Raw genomic sequence first — 22,986 nt, 5'->3', positions numbered from 1 at the left:
ACTTCTCAGCCTACCATAAAAACACATCTTTCTTTTTAAAGCTGCTACCAAACAGTAGGCAAGGGAAGGGAAAGGGCAAGGAAGCCCAACTGGTCATACGACACTGAACAGCTCTTAAATCAACAGGGAAGGATTTGCACTGGAAATGCCAGCCTGAGGTTTAGGAATTGTCTGTGGTTTGGGATTTCATTTGTCCGTGCTCTTTCCCATTACAAGGAACCCAGGTGGTGCAGTGGTTAAGGTTGGCAGCCTGAGGCCATCAGCTGCTCTGGGGGGGAAGCAACAGCTGTCTGCTTCAGTAACAGTTATCGCCCTGGAAATCCTAGTGGGCAGTTCACCTCTGTTCTATAAGGTTGCTGTGAGTTGGAAGCAACTCAGTGGCAGTGAATTTTACCCCTTTTGCTATGGATTTGGTGGTGTAGTGGTTAGGAGTTGGGCTGCTAATCCCAAGGTTCAAAACCACCAGTTTTTCAGAGGGAACAAGATGGGCCTTTTTACTCCCATAAAGATTTAGAGCAGTCGTCCTCAAACTACGGCCCACGGGCCACATGCGGCCCGCCAAGGACATTTATCCGGCCCGCTGAGTGTTTTTGCCCCATTTGATTTTTAATTCAAAATAAGATATGTGCCCTTACAGAAGGGTCCCCGGGAGGAGACGAGTCTGTCAGGGTTCAATGTAGCAACGATGAAACATACAACTTTCCTCTAGTTCCTAAATGCTTCCTCCTCCCGCACTATCATAATCTCAATTCTACCTTACAAATCTGGCTAGACCAGAGGATGTACACTGGTACAGATAGGAACTGGAAACACAGGGAATCCAGGACCAGTGGTGATAGTGGCGATACATGGAGGATGGAGGGAGGGTGGGGTAGAAAGGGGAACAGATTACAGGAATCTACATATAACCTCCTCCCTGGGGGACAGACAACAGAAAAGTGGGTGAAGGGAGATATTGGACAGTGTAAGATATGACAAAATAATAATTTATAAATTTTCAAGGGTTCCTGAGGTAGAGGGGAGCGGGGGGAGGGGAAAAATGAGGAGCTGACACCAAGGGTTCAAGCAGAAATCAAATGTTTTGAGAATGATGAGGGCGATGAATGTACAAATGTGCTTTACACAATTGATGTATGTATGGATTGTGATAAGAGTTGTATGAGCCCCCAAATAAAATGATATCAAAACAAAACAAAACAAAATAAGATGTGCAGTGTGCATAGAGATTAGTTCATAGTTTTTTTTTAAACTATAGTCCGGCCCTCCAATGGGTCTGAGGGACAATGAACTGGCCCCCTTTTTAAAAAGTTTGAGGACCCCTGATTTAAAATCTTCCCAAATAAAATTATTAACAACAACAAAAAAGATTTAGAGTATTGGCAACCCGCAGGGACAATTCTACCCTGTCCCTGTGTTGGGTTGCTATGAGTCAGTATCAACTGGATGACAGTGAGTTTTTTGAATATGGATTGAGGGAGCCGAATAAAAATCCTGTATTCTGGGTTCATCTAAGCCGTGCCAATAATTCCATATTTCAGGGTTTGTTCCACGCACAATGTGCAAGATGAAAAGGTTAGTCAGAGCCTGGTTAAAAATGTCACAGTCGTTTTGTCAAGATTATAACTTTTTTCTTTTCGTGTCTATGTATATTAGATAGGCAGGATAAACAATCCCAAAGAGATGGTAGTGGTACCAAAGGTTGGTGGGGGCATGGGAGATGAGAAGGAGGGGAAGGGAGCTATGAGCCAATAACTACAGTGACGGGGTTATAGCAAGAGATCTAAAAGTGATCTTGAGGAGTGGGTACCGTTCCTGGTCATGTTTGATCAATAGAAATGTATCCGAGAGGAATTACTGAGAGGCGAGAGATAGGTAAATGTGGTAGTGTGGCAGGAGGAAATGAAAAAATAATAGAGGAAAGAACAAGAAAATAAAAATTATATAAAGATATGTCTATTTGTGTGTGTGTAATACTTAGAACAAAGATTGGACTTTGGGCCTCTACTTTAATCTTACCTCAGTACAAGAATGATAGAATGGAAAAAAAATGATAGAATGGGTTTTTCTCATGATGGGGCAATGTATGATTCTTACATTCCCGACAAGATAGCTGAAGACAAATTGCGTGCATAAGCAATTGTGGTGAAGAAAGCTGATGGTGCTCAGTTAATAGCGGGAGTCTCAAAGGCTTGAAGTTAAACAAGCAGCCATCTAGAAGGGAAGTAACAAAGTCCACATGGAAGAAGCACACCAGCTTATGTGACCATGAGGTGTCAACGGGAATAGGTATCAGAAGTTCAAAAACAGCAATCAAGTTGATGTGAAGGAGCATAGACAAAGTGGAGACCCCAATCCCACCTGTAAGATAATTGGACAGTCCCTCACAGTAGGGCCACATAGAAGGGATGATATATCCAAGGTGCGAACAACACTATTGAAACACATAAAAGAATTCTAGTTCTTTAATATTTCCTCCCCCTATTACTATGGTCATAGTTTTAGCTCATTAATCCTGTTAGACCTGCATATGTTCACTTGTATAATTAAGATAGTTTGATGCATGAAATCCAAACCCTTTAGGAATAGTAACAGGAGTATTGATTCCCTGAGGGTATGGAAGAGAGGTAGATGGGGGAAGGGGGAACTGATAGCAATGATGTATTAGAATGGCAGATGAATGGAGGATACATTGGATGGTATAAAATATGGGGTGGGGGGAAGGATTAGTAATAAGTTCTTGGGGGTTAGGGTGGGGGAGGGTAGGGATAAAGGCGAGCCAATGTCAAAGAGTACAATAAGAAAGAAAATGTTTTGAAAATGATGGTGGCAACAATTGTGTGATCATGCTTGATCTAATTGAACTATGGATAATTACAATATATGTAAGAGCTCCCAATAAAAATGGGTAAAAACGAGATGATGATTTTTTTCCCTCCAGTAAGAACTGTATATTGTCTATTATGTAGTTCTACATTGTTGAAATTGATGGGAATTTGGAGTGATTACTATTGTCATTTTCCCGTGTTTGTTCTTTCTATATAAGTAGAGGCCATGTGGGGATTTGGGTCAGGCAGGTGGAATACTGGGTATGGGTAGCAGTTTAATAGTCACCAGGTTAGAACTTGGCTTGATGATCAAGGCCAAAAGCCAAGGCCTATAAGCTGAGGCACATTGGAGACTTCAACTCTAAAGTGCCCTGCTCCAGGTTAGCAAGTCTTTTAAGTTCTTTCTGCTTGAAGACTGGATTGGCCCAGGCATAGGAGGAAGGCTAAACCTCAGGATGGGGCACATAGCTGACCCAGCACTCAGAGAGTTGAGAAAGGCAAAGGCAGAAGTGGTAAGGTTCACAGAGTATGTAAAACCAAACTCAATTCCATAGAGTCAATGGCAACTCATAGCGATGCTATAGGATGGGGCAGAACTAACTGCCCCTGTGAGTTTCCCAGACTGTAACTCAGTATGGGAGTAGAAAACCCTGCCTTTCTCCTAGTGGTTTTAAACTGCGGACCTACAGGGCTGAAGCTCAACACCTAACCAGTACACAGAGTACTGTATTTACTCTTGTAGAAGTTGAGTTTTTCAGTACCTTTAATGCAGTTTTTGTGGTAAAATTACGTAGGTGCCTTGGCTGATATTCAGGTTGGCTTATACTCTAGTATATACGGTATATAAGAAAGTTCAAAAGGAGGCTTTCTCTCCGTTTGTTTCTGCCTTGCCTACTGATACTGGTGACAGTTTGGCTCTTGGCCTATTCATAGTCCGCTGCCTGCTAGGACCTGTGGTGCAGACTAGCAGGGAAGCTTTGATAACTAGCTATCGGCACCATAGCTCGAGAGCTAACAGATGAGAGAAAAGAACCTTTTCCATTGGACAATCCAAGCTTTGATAGCTCCCACCAACTCACGGGAAGCTATAATAGTAGGATCTGGGTATTGGTCATCATTGAGTATTAAAATAACAACCTGCAGAGGCTGTTTTATCTGAGCTTCCTTGGTAGCACATGGGCTAGACACTGGCTTGCTGATGCCTTTGGGATCGATGATGTTAGTAGGACTTAGAAGACTGGTTGAACACTCCCCTTCTTTCCCAGCTAATGCAGCAGCTGTAGAATACAGCTCTGTTGGGTGGCGGGCCTAGGCAAGAAAAAGCCAGGCGTCCTTCTTCACTCTTCTTGCTTTTGTTAGGTGCCACTGAGATGGTTCTGACACACTGTTACCTTAGGTACAACAGAACGAAACACTGGTGAGTCCTGTGCTAAGAACCTCAAGATCATTGCCAGGCATGAGCCCATTGTTGCAGCTACTGTAACAATCCATCTTGTTGGGGACCTTCCTCATTTTAGCTGCCCCTTCACTTTACCAAGCATGATGTCCTCCTCCAGGGACTGATAACCTATATCTAAAGTATGTGAGATGAAGTCTCACCATCTTCATTGCTAAGAAATATTCTGGCTGTACTTCTTCTAAGAGAGATTTGTTTGTTCTTCTGGAAGTCCGTGGAATTGATAAGGAAATACAAGTGGATCGAGAACCTAATGCCAGGGACTTAAGTGGAGAGGAAATGTTTTGAGAATGATGAGGGCAATGAATGTACAAATGTACTTTACACAATTGATGTGTGTATGGATTGTGGTAAGAGTTGTATGAGCCCCTAATAAAATGATTTTTTTAAAAAGGAAATACAAGTGGATCAGCTTGTTACCTTTCAGTTTATGGTCTAAATGAAAGACCTGGTACAAATTTCTGAATTAAAAAACATATGTATATAGATACATAGAGAAAATATCAATTCTTTGGAGAGGTTGGACTTATGTACAACAACTTTACACTCTTTACAAACAAGTCTGAGGCCTTTTCTGGACATTGTAATAATCAGAAATAAGAGGATCTAATAACACAGGAGAGAAATACAATTTTGAGAGAAAGATGCCCAACATAACACCAACCTCCACCGCAAAAGAAAAGCCTAGTTGATAAAAGAAAATCAGAAGAGTCCCCTTTGTAAGCTCTGTTAAGAAAGGATTCATTTGGTTTATAATGTCATATAAATACTTTGTATATGGTTTGCTTCTGAAAATTTCTTTCTCCCGAGGAGTAGCTGGTGGTTTCAAACTGCTGACCTTGTGGTTCACAGTCCAATTCATAATGACTAGGCCACCAGGGCCCCTGCTTTTGAAAATTTCTCCAGCCAGCTACCCAAAGTTTTACCAGAAGGTTCAAGAAGAACTGGCAAATTCTTCACGTCTGAAGATTTCAAGATTCCCATTTGTTTTTTATTAGTATATTTATTTATTTAAAATCATTTTATTAGGACATAATCCAGACATAATATCGCTCAATAGTTCAGTCAGTCTGGAATAAAATTTTGCCTTGTCCCTAGTATGGAATTTTCTCCAGCTCTGATCTGTTGTTAGACATAATTTGCAAAGATGTATAGATGAGTCCTTTTCAAAAGGGGGTAAAATGTAAAACAGAATTTTTGTTTCTTATGAACCTCACTCAGTCTTTTAGAGCAGGGAAGGCTGGATGAGCTGTTGCCCTGAGGTAATCTTTAAACCTTAAGTGAGTAATGTCTCCTGAAGTGCCCATTATCACCCCCTTCCGAATAGTTTAGCTTACGGAATGTTGGCCTTGAAGAATGTGCTCTTTTAAGATCTCTCCGGCTGGACCAAACTGACAACAGCCACTGGACAGTTTGTCTGTGGTAGTCGGCAGAACAACTCAGCAAAGGAGGAGGAAGATGGTTGCACAACTCAAAGATTGTCGTCACTGTCAGTGAAATGTTTGCCGCGACATGCAGAAATTGGTGAACTGGTGTGTGTTCTGCTGTGTATATTTTATTGCTGGGACAATAAAAATCCAAGAAATTCAGAATACAGCGACAACACTGTGTGATCGGGTAAATTGTTATTAGATCAACAGACGTTCTTCTGGAGAACATTGTGAATCCCCAGGGGAAATGTTAACAGCAATTGGCAAATCATACATTGAGTAAACTTCAATCAGGTTTATATATATACATTTCATGTATGCTGTATATAAACAAAAAAACCCCACAAACTCACTGCCATTGAGTCAGTTCCGACTACAGCAACCCTATAGGGCAGGGTAGAAATAACTCTGTTGGTTTCTGATGCTGTAACTTTTTACGGAAGTAGAAAGCCCTTTCTCCTGTGGATCAGGCTGGTGGTTTTGAACTGTGGACCTTGCAGTTAACAGCCAAATGCATAACCACTACGACACGAGGGCTTCTCTGTAGGCACTGAACTCAAAACTCACTGCTATCGAGTCGATTCCTTTTCATAGCGAATCCTATAGGACAGGATACAACCCCTATGAGTTTCTGAGACTGTAACTCTTTATGGGAGTAGAAAGCCCTTTCTCACACAGAGCAGTTGATGGGTTTGAATTGCTGACCTTGCATTTAGCAGCCCAAAGGGAAAGCACTATGCCACAAGGACTCTTACAGTATATATAATCTGCGCCATTTTCTGTAGTTGATGTTATTTTCTCAGAAGTGCTTGAGGAGCATCCCCATTGTTGGCTGAGGAACTTGCCCCGCAGGAACCCAGCCTATTGGGCAGCTGCTAATGGTGAACATTGCTCCACAAGGCGAAGTTCCCAAGGCTGAGCATCTCTTTCACTGAGAAGGATGTGCAGAGCACTCGCAAAAGCTCTCTGTTGGTTGTCTCTGAAGTTGGTAGTTCTCTGAAGAGGACTAACTGCATGATCGTTTTACTCAGTTGTCCTTTGCTTTATTCTTGATGTTAACTGTAAAATGGGACGTGCCTTGTCTTTGGTAATTAGCGTCCTTTGCTTCAAGTTCATGACAACCCCTTCTTCCCCCCCCCCCTTACCAATCTTGAATTCCTTGAAAAGAAGTGATTCTTTGGCCAGAAGCACCAATCTGAACACAAAGCTATTCATTTGCATCCCCTTTCTCAAGTAGCTGGCTGAAGACATCTGCTTCCTTTAATTTCTTTCCATCTCAGAGAAGGAATTTCATGTGGATAGCTATGATGTTGACCATGACCTTGCTCTGGTATTTCGAACTCTTTTTTTTTTTTTTGCCCAAGGTCTATAATGATGTATGGACAAGAGAAGAATCTTATCTTGAGAGTTCTCTCTCTTTCTCTCTCTGTGTGTTGAGTGGTTTTTCAATAAAGCAACAACTAAATTGCAGATTCTTGGCCAAGCCCAGAGACACCCACCTTTAGGCATCTTCTTGGCTCTATTCAGTCACATTCCTTCAGCTCCCTCCTCCCCATTCTCAGCCATTAAATCCTGAAATGCCTTGCTATGTTAGTAGGTTACAAGTTCAACTGCTTGATGTATGACTCACTTCTGGTGCCCTTTCATATATCTATCTATGTATTTTGCACAAAAGAGGGACATTTGTTATATATCCAGAGTCCAGAAAGCCTCACTTACCCTTTGACTGTTACAGGAGGGCTTTTTGACATTTACTGGAGGAAAGCTACAAATCAAAAAGAGCCTTGTATCTCCGAAATTACTCACCATAGTAAAATCATTGCAGAAAGGGCAAGGTCACCCTGCTTATTAGAAGACAAGGAAGAGAACAATCTTTTTATTTTTGATACCTTCGTTCATTTTTTTCTTCCAAGGACTACCCATATCTCACAGTTAACAAATGGATGACACACACAAGGGGTTTCTCACTAATTTATGTTTTGTTTTGCTTTATTTTCCCTCGTTAAATTGATTTAAAAACCATTTACTAAGTGCTTGTTATGTGGCAGATACTATTAGAGGTCAACAAACTCAGCACGCACGCATGCACGCACGCACGTGCACACATGCACACACACTTCAAATACCTTATTAGTTTAGTACAAGGTAGTAGCTTTGTGGAGAGTTGAGAGAAGGACAAGATGTGAAACTTAAAATATGTTTGGGGAGGTAATATATACACAGGATCCCTGATGGTGTAGTAGTTACACATTGATCAGCAATTTGAAGCCACCAGCCTCTCTGGGGGGAAAGACAGGCTCTCGTACTACCATAACGAGTTATGGTCTCTGTAACCTATAGGGGGAGTTCTACCCTGTTCTTTAGGGTCACTATGAGTTGGACTTGACTCAGTGGCAGTGAGTTTGGTTTTGCGGAGTATATACACATACCCAGTAAAATGAATTGTTTCAAGATGGTCCAGAAACCAAGTACTGTGAGTCCAGATCATTATGGCGGAGGTCAGAGAAGACTTCCAGAAGGAAGTGGGGCCGCAGACGATGAGTACCAGTCACTTAGCATGTTGACTCGGACTCCGGGAAACTTCACGTGTGTCTGAGTAGAACAGTGTCCAACAAGTTTCCAATGGCTTTGCTCTTTTAAGAAGTGGGTCGCCAGGCCTTTTGACGCTCTTCTAGGTGGACTTAAATGCCTATATTTTTTGTTAGCAGCCAAATATGTTAACCACTGGCACCACCCAAGGACTGCCTCAAAGGAAGGGAATTAGACAGGAGAAGGGATGTGTGGCAGGCAATTTAGTATTTATAGGCATGTGTATCATAAGAAGGTGCACAGTCAGGAGAGACAACATTTGGTTACTTGGTATTTCTCTGTGCCTCGGTTTCTCCTCTGTAACATGGGGGTGATAATAATACTTGCCACGTGAGATTTTTATGAGGATGAAATGACATAATAGGCAAGCACCTAGCCAGAGACTGCAACGCAGCAAGCACTCTACCAAGGAGGTTTGCAATGGTTTCTACTTTATAGTAGTAGTAAGGTTGGGAGGGCCATAAACAGCCAGCATTAGGCATGTGTATTTGATCAGACAGGTAATTGAAGGCTGTTGAAAGTTGGAGCCGGGCTATGACACACATGGTGAAAACCATGTGCTAGAATCATGTAGTGGCAACCGGCAACATGTGTCGCAGACCCCTATTACTAGACTTAACAGTTAACAAAGCCTTCAGTGCCTGTAAATGGTGGGATTGTGTCAGAAAAGAATAAGAGGGTACTACCGTGTGGTGTCTAATCAGGAATGGTGTACATCAGGGTGGTGTCGTTTCATTATACTGATGACATCCATATGCTGAGCAAGTAATCCAGGAATGTGGACTATGTAAATGACATAGAAGAATGTGGCATTAGGACAGGAGGAAGGCTTATTAACAACCTGTGATATGCGGGTGACATTCGCTGCTTGTTACAAGTGAGGAGGACTTGCAGCACTTGTGGATGAAGATCACGGACTGCCGCCTTCAATATGGATTGCAACTCAATGCAAGGACAACCCAAATCCTCACAAACGGACCAACAAACCAGAGCATGATAACCAGAAGGTATTGAAGTTGTCACAGATTTCCTTTTACCTGGATCCACTATCAACACCCATGGAAGCGGTGGCCAAGAAATGAAAGGACATAATGCATTGGGCACATCTGCTCTAAAAGACCTCCTAAACTGTGAAAAGAGCGAAAATGCCACTTTGAGGACCACCGCCATGGTGTTTTCAGTCACTTTATTTTCATGTGCATGCTAGACAACCAATAAGGAAGACTGCCGAAGAACTGCTGTATTTGAATTATGGTGTTGGCAAAGGAGAGTGGAAGTCCCATGGAAGAGCAAGCACATATGTCCTGCAGGAAGTGCAGCCGGATGCTCTTAGAAGAGGGGATGATGAGACTGTCTCTTTGACTTTGATCACGATATCAGGAGGGACCTGTCCCTGGAGAAGAAGAACATGCTTGGTAAAGGAGAGGGGCTGCAAAGAAGAGGAAGGTCCTCAGTGAGATAGATGGATTGGCACAGCAATGTTCTCAAGCAGAGCAGGAACAGTGGGGATGGTACAGGAATGGGGCCAGTGTTTTGTTGTTTGGCGTACCATACATAGGAATCAGAACCAATTTCGCAAATAACGTACGACTTTTGACATATTTCCCAGAAAGCATGTAGTAGATCAAAACCGTTGGTAGGGATATAAAATGATACAGGGGAGAAAGACAAGGCATAGCATTTGATTGCCAACCAAGTGGTAGGGGTTCCTCAGCCAATGAAGCTCTTAACAGCCTGGTCGGATTTACCACCACAGGGAACTCTTTCATTTTTTCTTAGAACAGCTCTGAGATGCGCTATGTCTCTTGTTCTCCTGCTCTCTCTCTTTTTCCCCCGTACCAGATTTTCTGTGCTATTCTGCTTAAGACATTAGTCCTTGAAATCGTCCTCCACCTCATTTCTACACTGTTCCTGGCCCATCTACTTTGCCTGTCAGGCTTTGGAGCATCCTTTCTCAGGGCAATAAATAGTGTCTCTCTAGGAGCCGTGCTGGTTATGCACTGGGATGTTTGGAGCTTGAGTCTCTCTCTAGGTAACATGGTGGTATATTATAGTTAAGGTGCTCAGCTAGCTGAAAGGTTGGTGATGAAGGTCTACACCGGGGTACCTAGGCCTGGCAACCTATACCAGAAAAATCAGTTATGGGAAACCCAGGAGTTGGCGTCAACTCCAAGGGAACTGGTTAGTTGACAGAGGACCCACACTTAGGTAAATCCTCTTGCGAATTTGTTGTATAAAACGATGAAAGGGGTTTTTTACTTTAAGGATATTAGGCCCTTGATTTTTTGCTTTTCCTTTTCTTCCATCTTTGACTCAAAGGACTAAAGGCCAAAGGGTTACACTTCAAAGATCTTGAATTTTTCAAGAGTCCTCTAAAACTCACTGCCATCGAGTCGATTCTGATGCATAGTGACCCTGTAGGACAGGGTTGAACTGCCCCTGTGGGTTTCCAAGACTGTTACTCTTTAAGGGAGTAGAAAACTTCGTCTTGGCTCCCATAGAGCTGCTGGGTTTTAACTGCTGACCTTGCATTTAGCAGCCCAACACATAACCACTAAGCCACCCGGGGTACCTGCTTGAGTCATGGTGGACCCCAATCTCAGAGACTCATTTCCTCTGCCTTACTCCCTATTTTCTTCTTCTGGGTAGACTGAGTAGGCTACTTGTCAGTGCCCAGGTTTTTGACTTTGGTGCAACGAGGGAATTTTCAACTCTGTTTACCAGTTTGGAAGAAAAACAAAACAAGAGGAAGAGTGTGGACATTACAGAAAAATGCTGTTCGATTGGATGTAACTAATGGACAATCTGGACACACTATTCATGCAGTGATTGTTCCTTGTGTAACTGTTGAGTCCACACACTGTTAGAGGTAATGTAGATACAGCCTAGGTGACACAGCGACTTTAACAGTCAACAAGAGAAAGCAAATATGTAAAGAGATAACTATGGATATAATTCAGTTAAAACCATAAAACAGGTTTTTATGATGAAGGGAGGCAATCATAGACAGTCTCTCAGAGGGAGGCGACATTGAAGCAAAAACCTGATAGAGTGAGTGAACCCTGGGTATGTGGAAGAAGAGAATTCCAGGTCCAGGGTAAAGGAAGTGCAAAGACCTTGAAGCCGTTTGTGTGGGGTGTTAGGGAAGAGTTGTCAAGTTAGAGGAGCTCTGTTGGCAGAGTGGTAAGTGCTTGGTGGAAAACAGGAAAGTGGTTGGTTCAAATCCACCAGCTGCTGTTTGGGATGTGGCAGTCTCTGTCTGGACAGCCTTGGAAACGCTGTAGGGCAGTTCTACCCTGCCCTGTAAGGTAGCTATGAGTTGAAATGGAATCAGGGTCAATGGGTTTGGTTTGTTGGTTTTGGGTAAGTCAGTGTATTAGGGGGATATGATGACAGTCCTGCAGGACAGGAAGATTCTGGAATACAACCTTGATAAGAAACAATTGAAGGGATATGTAAGATTCTTTTTGTCACCATGGTATGATTCGGATGACAGTTCTACCACTTACCTGCCTAAATGAACTTGTGGGAGCTCTTGGTCCCTCAATTTGCTGCTATGGAAAATGGGATTCATGATACTTATCCCATAAAAAGAATGTGTCCCATAAAAAGAACTTGCTATTTGAAGGCTTGGGGCCTTCAAATGAAAGGTATAGTAAGAGAGTAAATAGTACTGTCCCATATCCAAAACCCAACCATACTCACTGCCATGGCGCCCATGCCAGCTCATAGCAACCCTATGTGACAGGGGAGAGCTGCCTCTGAGTTTCCAAGACGATGACTGTGGTAGTCACATAATCTGGTGTCAACTTGTGAAGGGGTGGAGTTTAGGTGGACCTGTCAATCAGGTCACAGCTTGATGACCTCATTTGGAGGCGCTAAGGAGATAAATAGCTCACTAGAGGCGCGATGCAGATACACTCCCTGTGAGACATTCCTGTTGTGGTGACAAGCCACATGGAGCTATGCTGATGGCAGCCAAAGCCTTAGAGCTGAAACCCATGCCAGCCATTCACTGGATCCACAAGACTTTCCACCCATTGGCCTGTGATCTTCCTGTACTGGGCATCATTGCATGTGTTGCCTGAGTCTGAAGAGGAATTTACAGACTGGTACTGGCTATTTAGGCTAAGATGGGGCTTACAGACTTGATCTGGACTGGCCTGGGATGTTTTCTTAATGCACAATTACTCTTTGATATAAAGGTCTTTGTTATACATATGTGAGTGCCTTTGGATTTGTTTCTCAAGTCAACCTAGATGAACATAATGACTCTGGTATTTATTTATCTATTTATTTAAGACTATGACTCTAGTCAGGAGTACCATATAATCATTATTTTGTCATCTGTCTTACTGAGATGGAGGGGAAAAGGCCAAGTAGTTATATCTTAGAAATTTTTACATGGCAGAGAAGTTATATGGCTAATTTCTCTTTTGGTTCCAGATGAGAAAATTAGGATTAACACCCCCCCTTCAAAGACACCATAAAAGCTTTCTAGAAGTTAAAACCCAACATGTATCATAGAGTAGTAGTAGAAGGAGTAGAAATCTTAGAGATCTCACAGATTTGTTGTGGGATCATGTGTTAGGCCGCATTGACTAGAGAAAAAAATCCAGTGACACTCATGTATGTGTAAGAGAAAGCTTTATATCAAGAATTAATTTTATATGAAGAAAACATCTCAGCCCAGTACAACTCAAGTCCATAAGTCTGATACTAGTTCCTAAGTCTCTTCTTCAGACTCACACAGCCACATGCAATAATGCAAAATGCAGGAAGGACACAGGCCGGTGCCTGCAAAGTCTTGTGAATCCATTAGCGGTATAAGCATCACAGGGCTCTCTGGCAGCTCCCAGCATGGCTTGTCAGCAGGAAGGTAAAGGTAGAGAGAGAAGGGAGGTTCCTAGGGCCCTCCTAATGAGAAGTCAATGCCCAAAAAGAGGTTCCATCAGGTTGTGACCTGATTGACATGCTAGACTCCACCCCTACACTTTTATATCTTCAGGTTGACAGGAAATTATGTAACTACCACAGATCAGAATCTATTTCTATATTGAGATGACTTATTTAAAGATTGCTTATTGTATGCTTCTAGCCTGTAGAGAAATAGCTTGGGGTGAGTAGTCCCTCCAGCTGCCCTCCCCCCCTTTGAGCTTTTCAATTTTGATGCAGATATTTTCTAGAATCTACAAAATAAAAGTGGTCTGAGGTGGGCTTGTAAAACAATGATCCCATTATTTTACATTGGGAGGAAACTGTGGCAGGTTCCAGAAGGAGGATTACTGTGCTAGTTAGCAGGAGCTCCCAGGTGGAAATCAAAGTCTTAGATTTTAAGGCATGTGCTCCTTCCAGTTTGCCCTGTATTCTCCCCAGATCCATCAGCCACCTATCTCAGTTTTACACACTTACACATAATGACAGTGTTAGAGGAAGTAATTTACTGTCATTTCAGATCCCTTCCCCCCTCTATTGTAAGGCTGTGCTCTGCTGCTATTGGAAGTGGCGGCTGCCACAAAAGGTCTTTGCTTGGTGAGGCAGCTGCATGTGAAAAAAATTAGCAGGCTCTAATTTTGACTCTATGCCACCAAAACGCAAAAGCGGTTTGCGCTGCGTTTCCCCTTCCTCGGTTCCTCGCTTTGTTGGTAGCTGTGGACCCTGCCGGCGAATGCTACAGACTATTCCACTGAAACTATAGACTTTGAAATGATTTGGTAATAAGTCTAATCTGGGGTAATGTTTCCTGCTAAGTTTTGCCTGGAAGATGTATTCTCATTTTGGTGGGGGTGGGGTGTGTGCACACTTATTGCAATAACCTTTTTAAAAACGGCGCTTTGCAGACTGTTAGTACTCCATACATGCTGGCTCCATGACAATGAGCTCAGCACCTATTTTCCGGCTTCTGCTCCTAACGCTGCAGTAGTAGAGGTGAACCCCTGCCGCGAAGATGAGCCCAGTTTTTGTAACACGGTTTTATTGGCACATCATTCACGTATCACACAATTCAATCATATGAAGAAGAGTTGCACAATCATCACCACAATCGATTTGGGAGGCCTTTCTTCTTTCTTGTATTGATTGCTATTAACTCCCCATTTCTCTCCTGTGGAAAGAAAATCTGGATGCCTATTCAAGGAGGATGCCAATTGTAATGACCATTTATAATTAACATCTCCCTTGAATAGTCATTGAGGCTTTTTTCCCCCAGCAGACATCAATGTGGGTAAATGAGATAGGAGGAGCTCTATGTGGGCTTGCCGTGCCTTTGTGCCAGAAGTTAGCAGTCTTCCCTTGGATGGCATGGCAAAACGAGCCAATGCTTTCTGCCTGGGCTCTTTGCTGCTGCTGCTGCTGCTGCTCTATAGTTCTCATGGCTGCTCCCGGAAAGAAAAGCCGTAGCACTTAAAGCTGTAGCATTTACCAGTCCAACCTGTTAGGGTGTTCCTCACAGTGGCCTTTTTTTCTTTTTAGTTATTCACAAACCAGTGACACTCCAGGCAAAAAAAATAACTACAAGTATCATTATTTCTCTTCACCGGCTTTCCTACCAAGAAACATTCCTTGACATGGTCCCAGCCCTGCTTGCTCATGCTACCGGGGAAAGAAATTGTTAGTGTTTCATGGTCTGTGCCAAAAGTTAAATCGTTTTCAAGAATGCTCTTGCCAAATAATAACACTTTTCCAAACTTAAAATTCTTGAAATACCCAAGGATCCTACCGGGTTATCAGATGGGTGATTGAAAATGGCAAGCTTAGATCTCATCACAAAATTCTATGGGTAAGGCAAGATTCTTGAAAATGCATTTCCTTAATACTCCCCAAGAGCCTTCTTTTCTGAGTCTTCCCTTCTGACCCTTAACACGATTGTAGAGTTAGCATCCTGGGGGGGATACTGCAACTGGAATTAGCTCTGCCCCTCACCATGACGAACACTTGACCCCAGCTTGCAGTCTGTGGCTTCATGAAAGCAGCATAGCTCCAGCAGAGTTCCTGGTGTACTCTTCTCATACACTTGACCAGCTTCTGGGGTTTGGGTTGTGAGGGAGCGCAGAGGGGCAGCACGAGCACATCCGGCAGTCTGCTGCCTTTCCTCCATTTCCCTGGGCTGTGCTATAAGGTATAACCCACGGATACTCCTTAACTATTGTGAATCCCTAACTCTTAATGAATGGCAATCTTGTAGACTCATTGCGTCTACTTGTGTGAATTGTAATATTCGGGCCACTCAACAAATCACCTGCTAAGTAAGCATTTTCTCTGTGAGTGAGTGTCATTGTAAGTTGAACCTTCAGAAGTGGAGGTGCTGGTATAATGTAGGTGAGAAACAATTATATGAAGGGGGCTTCAAAAAGTTCATGGAAAGTGGAATTAAAACATAATGAATTTTTTTCACGTACTTTTGAAGCCCCCGATAGCTATCGATAAACACACACATACACACCCCTGTATTATATGAGTGGGAGGGAGTTTCAACAAGTTCATGGAACATTCCATTATTTTTAACCTCATTTTTCTGTGAGCTTTTGGGAAGTGCTCCCATATGTACGTGTCTCTATCTGTCTCTGTCGGGTGCTGTCAAGTCGGTTCTGACTCATAGCCACGTACAGCAGAAGAAAACCCTACCCGGTCCTGGGCCATCCTCACAGCTGTTCTCACGTTTGAACCCATGGATGCAGCCACTACGTCAATCCCCCTTGTCAAAGGCCTTCCTCTTTTTTGTTGCCCCTGTGCTTTACCAAGCTTGACGTCCTTCTCCAGGACAAAGTCTCACCATCCTTGCCTTTGAAGAGCATTCTGGCTGTACGTCTTCTAAGACATATTTGTTTGCTCTTTTGACAGTCCATGTACTTTCAGTATTTTTTGCCAGCACCATCATTCAAATATATCTATTCTTACTCAGTCTTCCTTATTTAATGATGTCTGTCTGTATTTATATATTTGGATTTGTGGTCCTATGCATGAACTTATAAGACTCCAACTCTGGCTTGCAATTATATGGAAAAAGGATGCTATAGTGAAAGGGTCAGTGAGTCCGATATAAAAATGCTATATCCACTTTAAAATGTTAAGCAATCTGAATTATGGTTTCTTCCTAGAGGCTTGATCAACTGAGGGGAAATTACTGGGCATCCAAGCACAATGAAGATTGCAATAATTCATAGCATCTTCTCAGGGTTATCCAGCTATAAATATAAAGTCTGACAAGCTGTTTAAGGCTTTGAGATGACAGAAATTGTTCAAATGGAACGTACATTTGACAGATGTCTCACTCATGTCTCCCCCCCCCCCCAATAGGTATTCAAAAGGCGATATTTTTACTTAACTCAGCTTCCGGATGGTTCATATATTCTTAATTCGTATAAAGATGAAAAAAATTCAAAAGAATCTAAAGGTTGCATCTACTTGGACGCCTGCATTGACGTTGTTCAGGTAATCTCTTTCTTTTTCTCCAGGGAAAGTGTTGATGGACTATTAAGAGGCTCGTCATTGGTGCCTTGGTTGATGGCATCTGCATCCCCCCAAACAGCCATACTACAAACTTCAGAATCCTCTGATGCCCTACTCTCACTTGGCTTACCAAGCCCTTCTGAGTCTGGCTCCAGAGGGCCTCTTGAATCGTCCAACCTTCTTGCCACTCTCCTTATTCTTTTTATGGATCTTCCTTTTGTCCCCACTTACTTAAAGACTTACTCTAACAATGTATAAACTATCAAGGGCCATGAGGGAGGGGGGAGCGGGGAGGGAGGGGAAAAATGAGGACCTAATGCCGGGGGTTTAAGTGGAGTGAAAATGTTTTCAGAATGATGAGGGCAACGAATGTACAAATGCGCTTTACACAATTGATGTGTGTATGGATTGTGATAACAGTTGTATGAGCCCCTAATAAAATGATTTTAAAAACAACAACAATAAACAAACAAAAGACTTACTCTTTGATTGGTCATCCCATGCCAATCCAACTTGTACATTGTCTTCCTAAGACATAGGTTTGCCCTTTCACACTGAAAACCATTTTTCCCCCTCTCAATTAAGAAAATATATCTTTTTATTGTAAATTGGGTGAAGGTTTACAGAGTAAATCAGTTTTCCATTCAAATCATACACACTTTCGTTTGCAGTCCCCATGATGTCAATGTCACTTACTCCACTTCCTCCCTGTGTTTCCTGTTTCCATGCTTCTCCCTTTCGAACCTTTCTGAATGTTGTCCTCAGGTAAATGCTGCCCTTTCTATCTCAACTGGTTGATTATGCTTAGGAGTGCATGCTTCTTTAGCATTCTGGTCCTCCTTAGAGACCTGTCTACTGTTCGGCGGAAACTTGAGCCACGAGGGTGAGATCCGTTCTAGACCCATAAGGTGACTCAGGGCCTTAGCCTTAGGGTTCCACCAATCTGGTCTTCTTAAAAAATGATTTTGAGTTCTGTTCTACCTTTTCTCCCGCTTGATCTAGGCCTTCCAGTGCAATGAATCCCCGTCAGAGCAGTTGGTAGTGGTAGCTGGCCCGTCCTGTGTTGTCTTACGGGGTGAGAGTCAAAGATCTTCACCTGGCATTGTACGCCTGCAGGGGGTTGGCCTTTATCCTACTTCCCAGCTTCTCTTCCATGAACTTCTCTCATCTGCTCTGAGCTCCAGCAGGAGCCCAGCGCTCCACAGTGTCTCCCACCTCTGTTTGCTTTGGCTTGCCCTGTGCTTTCCCTTTCAGGTCCTACTTCAACCTTATCTTTGAAGACTCTGCCCAAATACCACTTCGACAATGAAACGTTTTTTATTTTCCTCCTCACCCTTACTTATGCCACCAAGTGGAGTTGTACTTCAGCTCACTTGTCCTACACACTCGGGCTTTTTCCTTTGCTTTGTTTCCTGGCTCACCTCCTGATTGTCTTGGTTCATGATGCACAGTCTATTTGGAATGACAGGGACCCTATCTTACTCATCCCTGTGTCCCCTGTCGTACTCAGCAGTGCCCAGTAGGGGCTTCGCAATTGTTCTGTGGATTTGAATGACTGCGGCATCAGCAAAGACCAGGTAAGTGCCGGAGGAAGCCAGCTCCTAGCACAATCACTACGGGTTTGGTAGGCGCAATTGTACAGGGATAATAAGTAAATATTATAGTAAAGTTATAGAGAGCATGAGAGATAAAAGAGACTTATAGAAACAAATGGAGTCAGACACATTTCATGGTAGCATGCTCACCTCAGGCCCGCTTGGTAATCCACGTGGAGGGAGTGAGAGAGAACTTTAATGCTCTCCAAGCTTTTATACTCTCTGGGGACATTGGGGACGTGCAAGCCCCCACATTACAGGTGAAGACATACGTCACAGGAAAGGGTTGTGCTACAGGTATTACAGTGATGGGAGGGGGTGATCTAGGGACATATACGCTATGGAAGGAGGAGGGATTGGGGGTATACAAGCAAGATAGGCGGATCCTAGATTTCTGGTAGCAGCTTAACTTGATTTTGGGTCTCCATAGGAACCATTATCAGTTGGGTGTGAACTCCGCCCACAGGAACCAAACTAATGGACTTAGGCTCTAGAGAGGTAACCCATTGTCTCTAGCATCAGGGAGCAGGCCCCCCCCCTCCCTGGGATGAGACAGCAGTCTGGCAGCAAGTATCTGACTTCTCCCACAGGTAAGAAACAGGGCAGAGAGACTATCCAAACAGGGAGCTGATTGACCAAGAGCTAGGAGCCTGGGCGGCAGAGTGGACTGGAAAGAACAATGGGCTAATGGGGCCAAAGAAGATTCAACACCCAGAATCTCCTTGAATCTTATTTTCTAATTTGTAAAGCGGGGAGTAATAATTGCCACGCACTCTTACTGGTCCCTGGGTGGTGCCAACAGTTTGTCTTTGGTTACTAAGGTAAAGGTTGGTGATCCAAACTCATCCGACAGCGCGCAGGAAGAAAAGCCTGGTGACCCCCTTCTGTAAAGGGTACAGCGAAGAAAACCCCACAGCTCGCTTGAGCCCTGTTTCACATGTGGTTGCTAGGAATGGGAATTGACTTGAGGGCAGTGAGTTTGATTTTTATTTTGGCTTTTATGTGCCTTATCAAAAGGATGCCGTGAGGGTCCTATGAGAAAACATCTAGAAAAAGGCCTGGTTTCACAGTAGGGATGCCTTGGGCTGCTAACCTCAAGGTCTGCCGTTGGAAACCACCGGCCCCTCCCTGGGAGAAAGACGGGGCTTTCTACTCCCGTAAGGAGCTCCAGTCTCAGAAACCCACACTGTGCACTTCTACCCCGTCCTGTAGCCCGGTCACTCTGAGCCGCCATAGACTCAATGGCAGGAGTGGTTTAGTTGCGAGCTTTTTAATGTGTAATCATGTATCTTCTGGGAAGAAAGCGGGACAGTGCAATTTCCAGATTTTCCTCCTTATGTCCCCTCAGACTTGGCCTGCCTTCTCCTAAGATTTGCATCCCCTGTCTACTTATCATCCTCCTTACTAATATTTCCAAATACATCCCTCTGTATCACTTAATACAGCGGTGTAATTTCATCCTTTGCTACACTTTGAAGGTGAGAAGGAGGAGGAACTTTCTTGGTGAAATTTGAATTACAACCATGGATCGAAAAGTATGAATCAGGAGCCTTTTAAAAATGTACATATATTAATGCTGAACTATTTGGGCAGAGGACATGATGGAGTAATGTAAATGAATGTCTCTTTATATTTTAGGGATGAGATCTCTCTCTCTCTCTCTCTGCTAGCTTATGTTTTCGATCTGCCACTTCCATGTCATTACTATGAACCACAAATTCATGAGAATATTTGATGCTCCTAGGATACATTTCCTGTCATGCATGTGAACTAGGCATCCGTGGCACTAGGATGGTATGATGGCTCTAAAGCCAGGTTCAGATGTGTTGTTTGGGTCACATGGCATTTCGCCTTTCAGAGCCCATTTTGCATTTCTGTAAATATGTAAGGAAAACTTGAAGCCGAGTGCAAATAGTGAAACTAATGCGTGCAGAACAAACAGCACATTATGGCAATGTGCTGCGCATAGGCTAGGCCTCAGTACTGAGAGGAACAAGAAAGAAGTGTGTGGCATGGCCTGTCGTCACCTTGGGGTTTATGCTTCTTGTTGAAAGCAGCAATTTTTTCCTGAAAGTATTGACGCATGTATGTGCTGAGCCGAGGTCAAAATAAATAAACTATTGAAATCTAATATTAAGAAGGCAACAAAATGAATTAAACTCATGTTCTGTTTTTCTCCCCTCCCCTCTCTAGTGCCCCAAAATGCGGCGTCATGCTTTTGAACTCAAGATGTTAGATAAATATAGCCATTATCTGGCGGCTGAAACTGAGCAGGAAATGGAGGAATGGTTGATCACGTTGAAAAAGATTATTCAGATCAATACTGACAGTTTAGTACAAGAGAAAAAGGAGACCGTAGAAACGGCACAAGGTGAGAATTTTTCACCAATTCATTCAAAGAGGAAAAACCTCATCTTTGAATGCCCCTGACCTGTCCTTGGTTCAGGTGGCTACACAAGACTTGATCTTGAATGTTGACCCACATCTTCATTACAAATGACTCTGAAGGTTGCGATTAGTAAGAATTTGAAGAGTGGATGCTGCCTGGGCTCTGACACATGAAATATAACCAGGCTGAAACAGATAGGAAATTCATGGCAGGTTTTCAAAAGTCCATTAAAGTTTTCCCTGTGCTTTCATGATCGAAATTCTTTACAATAAATCTAGTCAGAGAGCGTCGGAGTGGGAGAGAGGTGATTAGTAATGGTCTGTATGGTTTGGAACATCTGCTTTTAATGAATTTGCAGATGATGAAACAAGCAGCCAAGGAAAAGCCGAGAACATCATGGCCAGTTTGGAGAGAAGCATGCATCCGGAGCTGATGAAGGTATCTCTTTCTGAGGGCAACTTGCCATCCAGTGAGACCATGGGATTAGCTATTACCGTTTTAGTGCTCTGACTCCATTTAGCAATGTCATCTCTAAGTTAAAGAATCACAACACACGAGTGAAGGGGTTAGAGATTGTCAAAATAAAAAGTGGCCCCGCTGAAGACAGATTTGGAAGGGCTACTTGCCAGTTTTGGAAGCTCTTTTCAAGGCACCAGAAAGCCTTTCCAAGTTGGCGATGTTCCTTATTTTATATACTTTTAATGCAGCTTAGTTACTATATGACATTCATAAGGTGAACATTCTTCGTTTTTAAGGGGCTGTTGGTGGAGCTCTGGCACCTGTCAAGCTAATGATTTATATAGGTTCATTTCAAATGCAAATCATATGTTCTTTCTATATGAATACATGTGTATATGCGATACATTTCTCATCATGTATGTCATTTGCTCTGATCTTTGACATTTGCAATAAGCCCATGTATTTTCTTTTTTTCTTCTTTTTAAAATCATTTTATTGGGGGCTCATACAACTCTTATCACAATCCATACATACATCCATTGTGTCAAGCACATTTGTACATATGTTGCCATCATCATTCTCAAAACATTTTTCTTACTACTTGAGCCCTTGGTATCAGCTCATTTTTTCCCCTCTCTCCGTCTTCCCTCCCTCCTTCATGAACCCTTGATAATTTATAAATTATTATTTTTTCCATGTCTTGCACTGTCTGATGTCTCCCTTTACCCTCTTATCTTCTGTCCATCCCCACTGGGAGGGGGTTATAAGTAGGTTATTGTGATCAGTTCCCCCTTTCTCCCCCCACCTTCCCCTTCCCCTCCTGCTATGGTTACTCTCAATATTGGTCCCGAGGAGTTTATCTGTCCTGGATTCCCTGTATTTCCAGCTCTTATCTGTACCCATGCACATGCTTTGGTCTAGCCTGATTTGTAAGGTAGAATTAATGAGCTCTTTTATAATACATTAGGGGGTTAGGGCCCATTTTACTCACTTAAACCCTTGTGGAACTTATTTATATTTTTACTTTATTCCTCTTTTTAGAATTAATTGAGTCACAAGCATTTAGAAATTTCTCGTTTTGCTTTTGAATAGACCACTGACACTTCTTAAGTGTCAATGACATATTTCAAAGCAGTTTTCCAAATTTGGGGAGCCATACGCACGGTTCTTCATCCAGGCTTTCTGTAATTGTGTTGACTTCAGTCATTACCCCTCTCAGTTTTTGTCATTCCAGACAGTGCGGCCCATTATGTCTTTCTCGGGGGTGAAGAATCAGCATGATATATAAACCCTATCCCAGTGGTTGTACATTGTGTTGCTCACTGCAAGGTCAGCAGTTCAAAACCACCAGCTGCTCCTTGGGGGAAAAAACTGGGCTTTGTACTCCTGTAAAGAGTTACAGTCTTGGAAACCCATAGGGACAGTTCTGCCCTGTCTTACAGGGTTGCTATGAGTCAGCATCGACTTGATGGCAGGGAGTTTGAGTTTTTATCCCAGGTAAACACCAGAGCTGTGTCTGTGCAAGAATAGAATTTTCTCTCTGACTTATTTCAACCTCATATTCAAAGTCCATGGACTCCCTTTTTTGAACCTGCTGCACACTGAGCAACATTCCTGTTACTATGTAAGACATCGAAAGTCAAAGAGTCTGAGTGAGAGCTTGTCATGAGTCATGGTGATAGCCCTAGACCAGTCCTTAACCAAACAAGCATCTTTAATATATGGGAATGGAGAAAGAGGCTATGTCAGATTAGTAGCGTACATAAGCTATAGCTTTAAATACAAGTTTAAAGTA

At 42.9% G+C, this 22,986-nt stretch overlaps 1 protein-coding gene across 1 annotated transcript in view; it reads left to right on the top strand.

Annotated features, from left to right (window-relative positions):
• Positions 1 to 22,986, top strand: part of DOCK11 (dedicator of cytokinesis 11) — a 171,006-nt gene that overhangs the window by 13,580 nt on the left and 134,440 nt on the right. The window contains exons 7-9 of the mRNA XM_045298560.1: positions 16,596 to 16,730; positions 20,537 to 20,714; positions 21,091 to 21,170. Of these exons, the coding sequence (XP_045154495.1) occupies positions 16,596 to 16,730; positions 20,537 to 20,714; positions 21,091 to 21,170 (393 nt within the window). The remainder of the gene's footprint in view (positions 1 to 16,595; positions 16,731 to 20,536; positions 20,715 to 21,090; positions 21,171 to 22,986) is intronic.

Source organism: Echinops telfairi, unplaced genomic scaffold (assembly GCF_000313985.2).
Source record: "Echinops telfairi isolate 266 unplaced genomic scaffold, ASM31398v2 ScPeMD7_7427;HRSCAF=8465, whole genome shotgun sequence".
Lineage (NCBI taxonomy): Eukaryota > Metazoa > Chordata > Mammalia > Afrosoricida > Tenrecidae > Echinops > Echinops telfairi.
The sequence above is the reverse complement of the archived record's forward strand: the minus strand, read 5'-3'. Positions and strand labels throughout refer to the sequence as shown.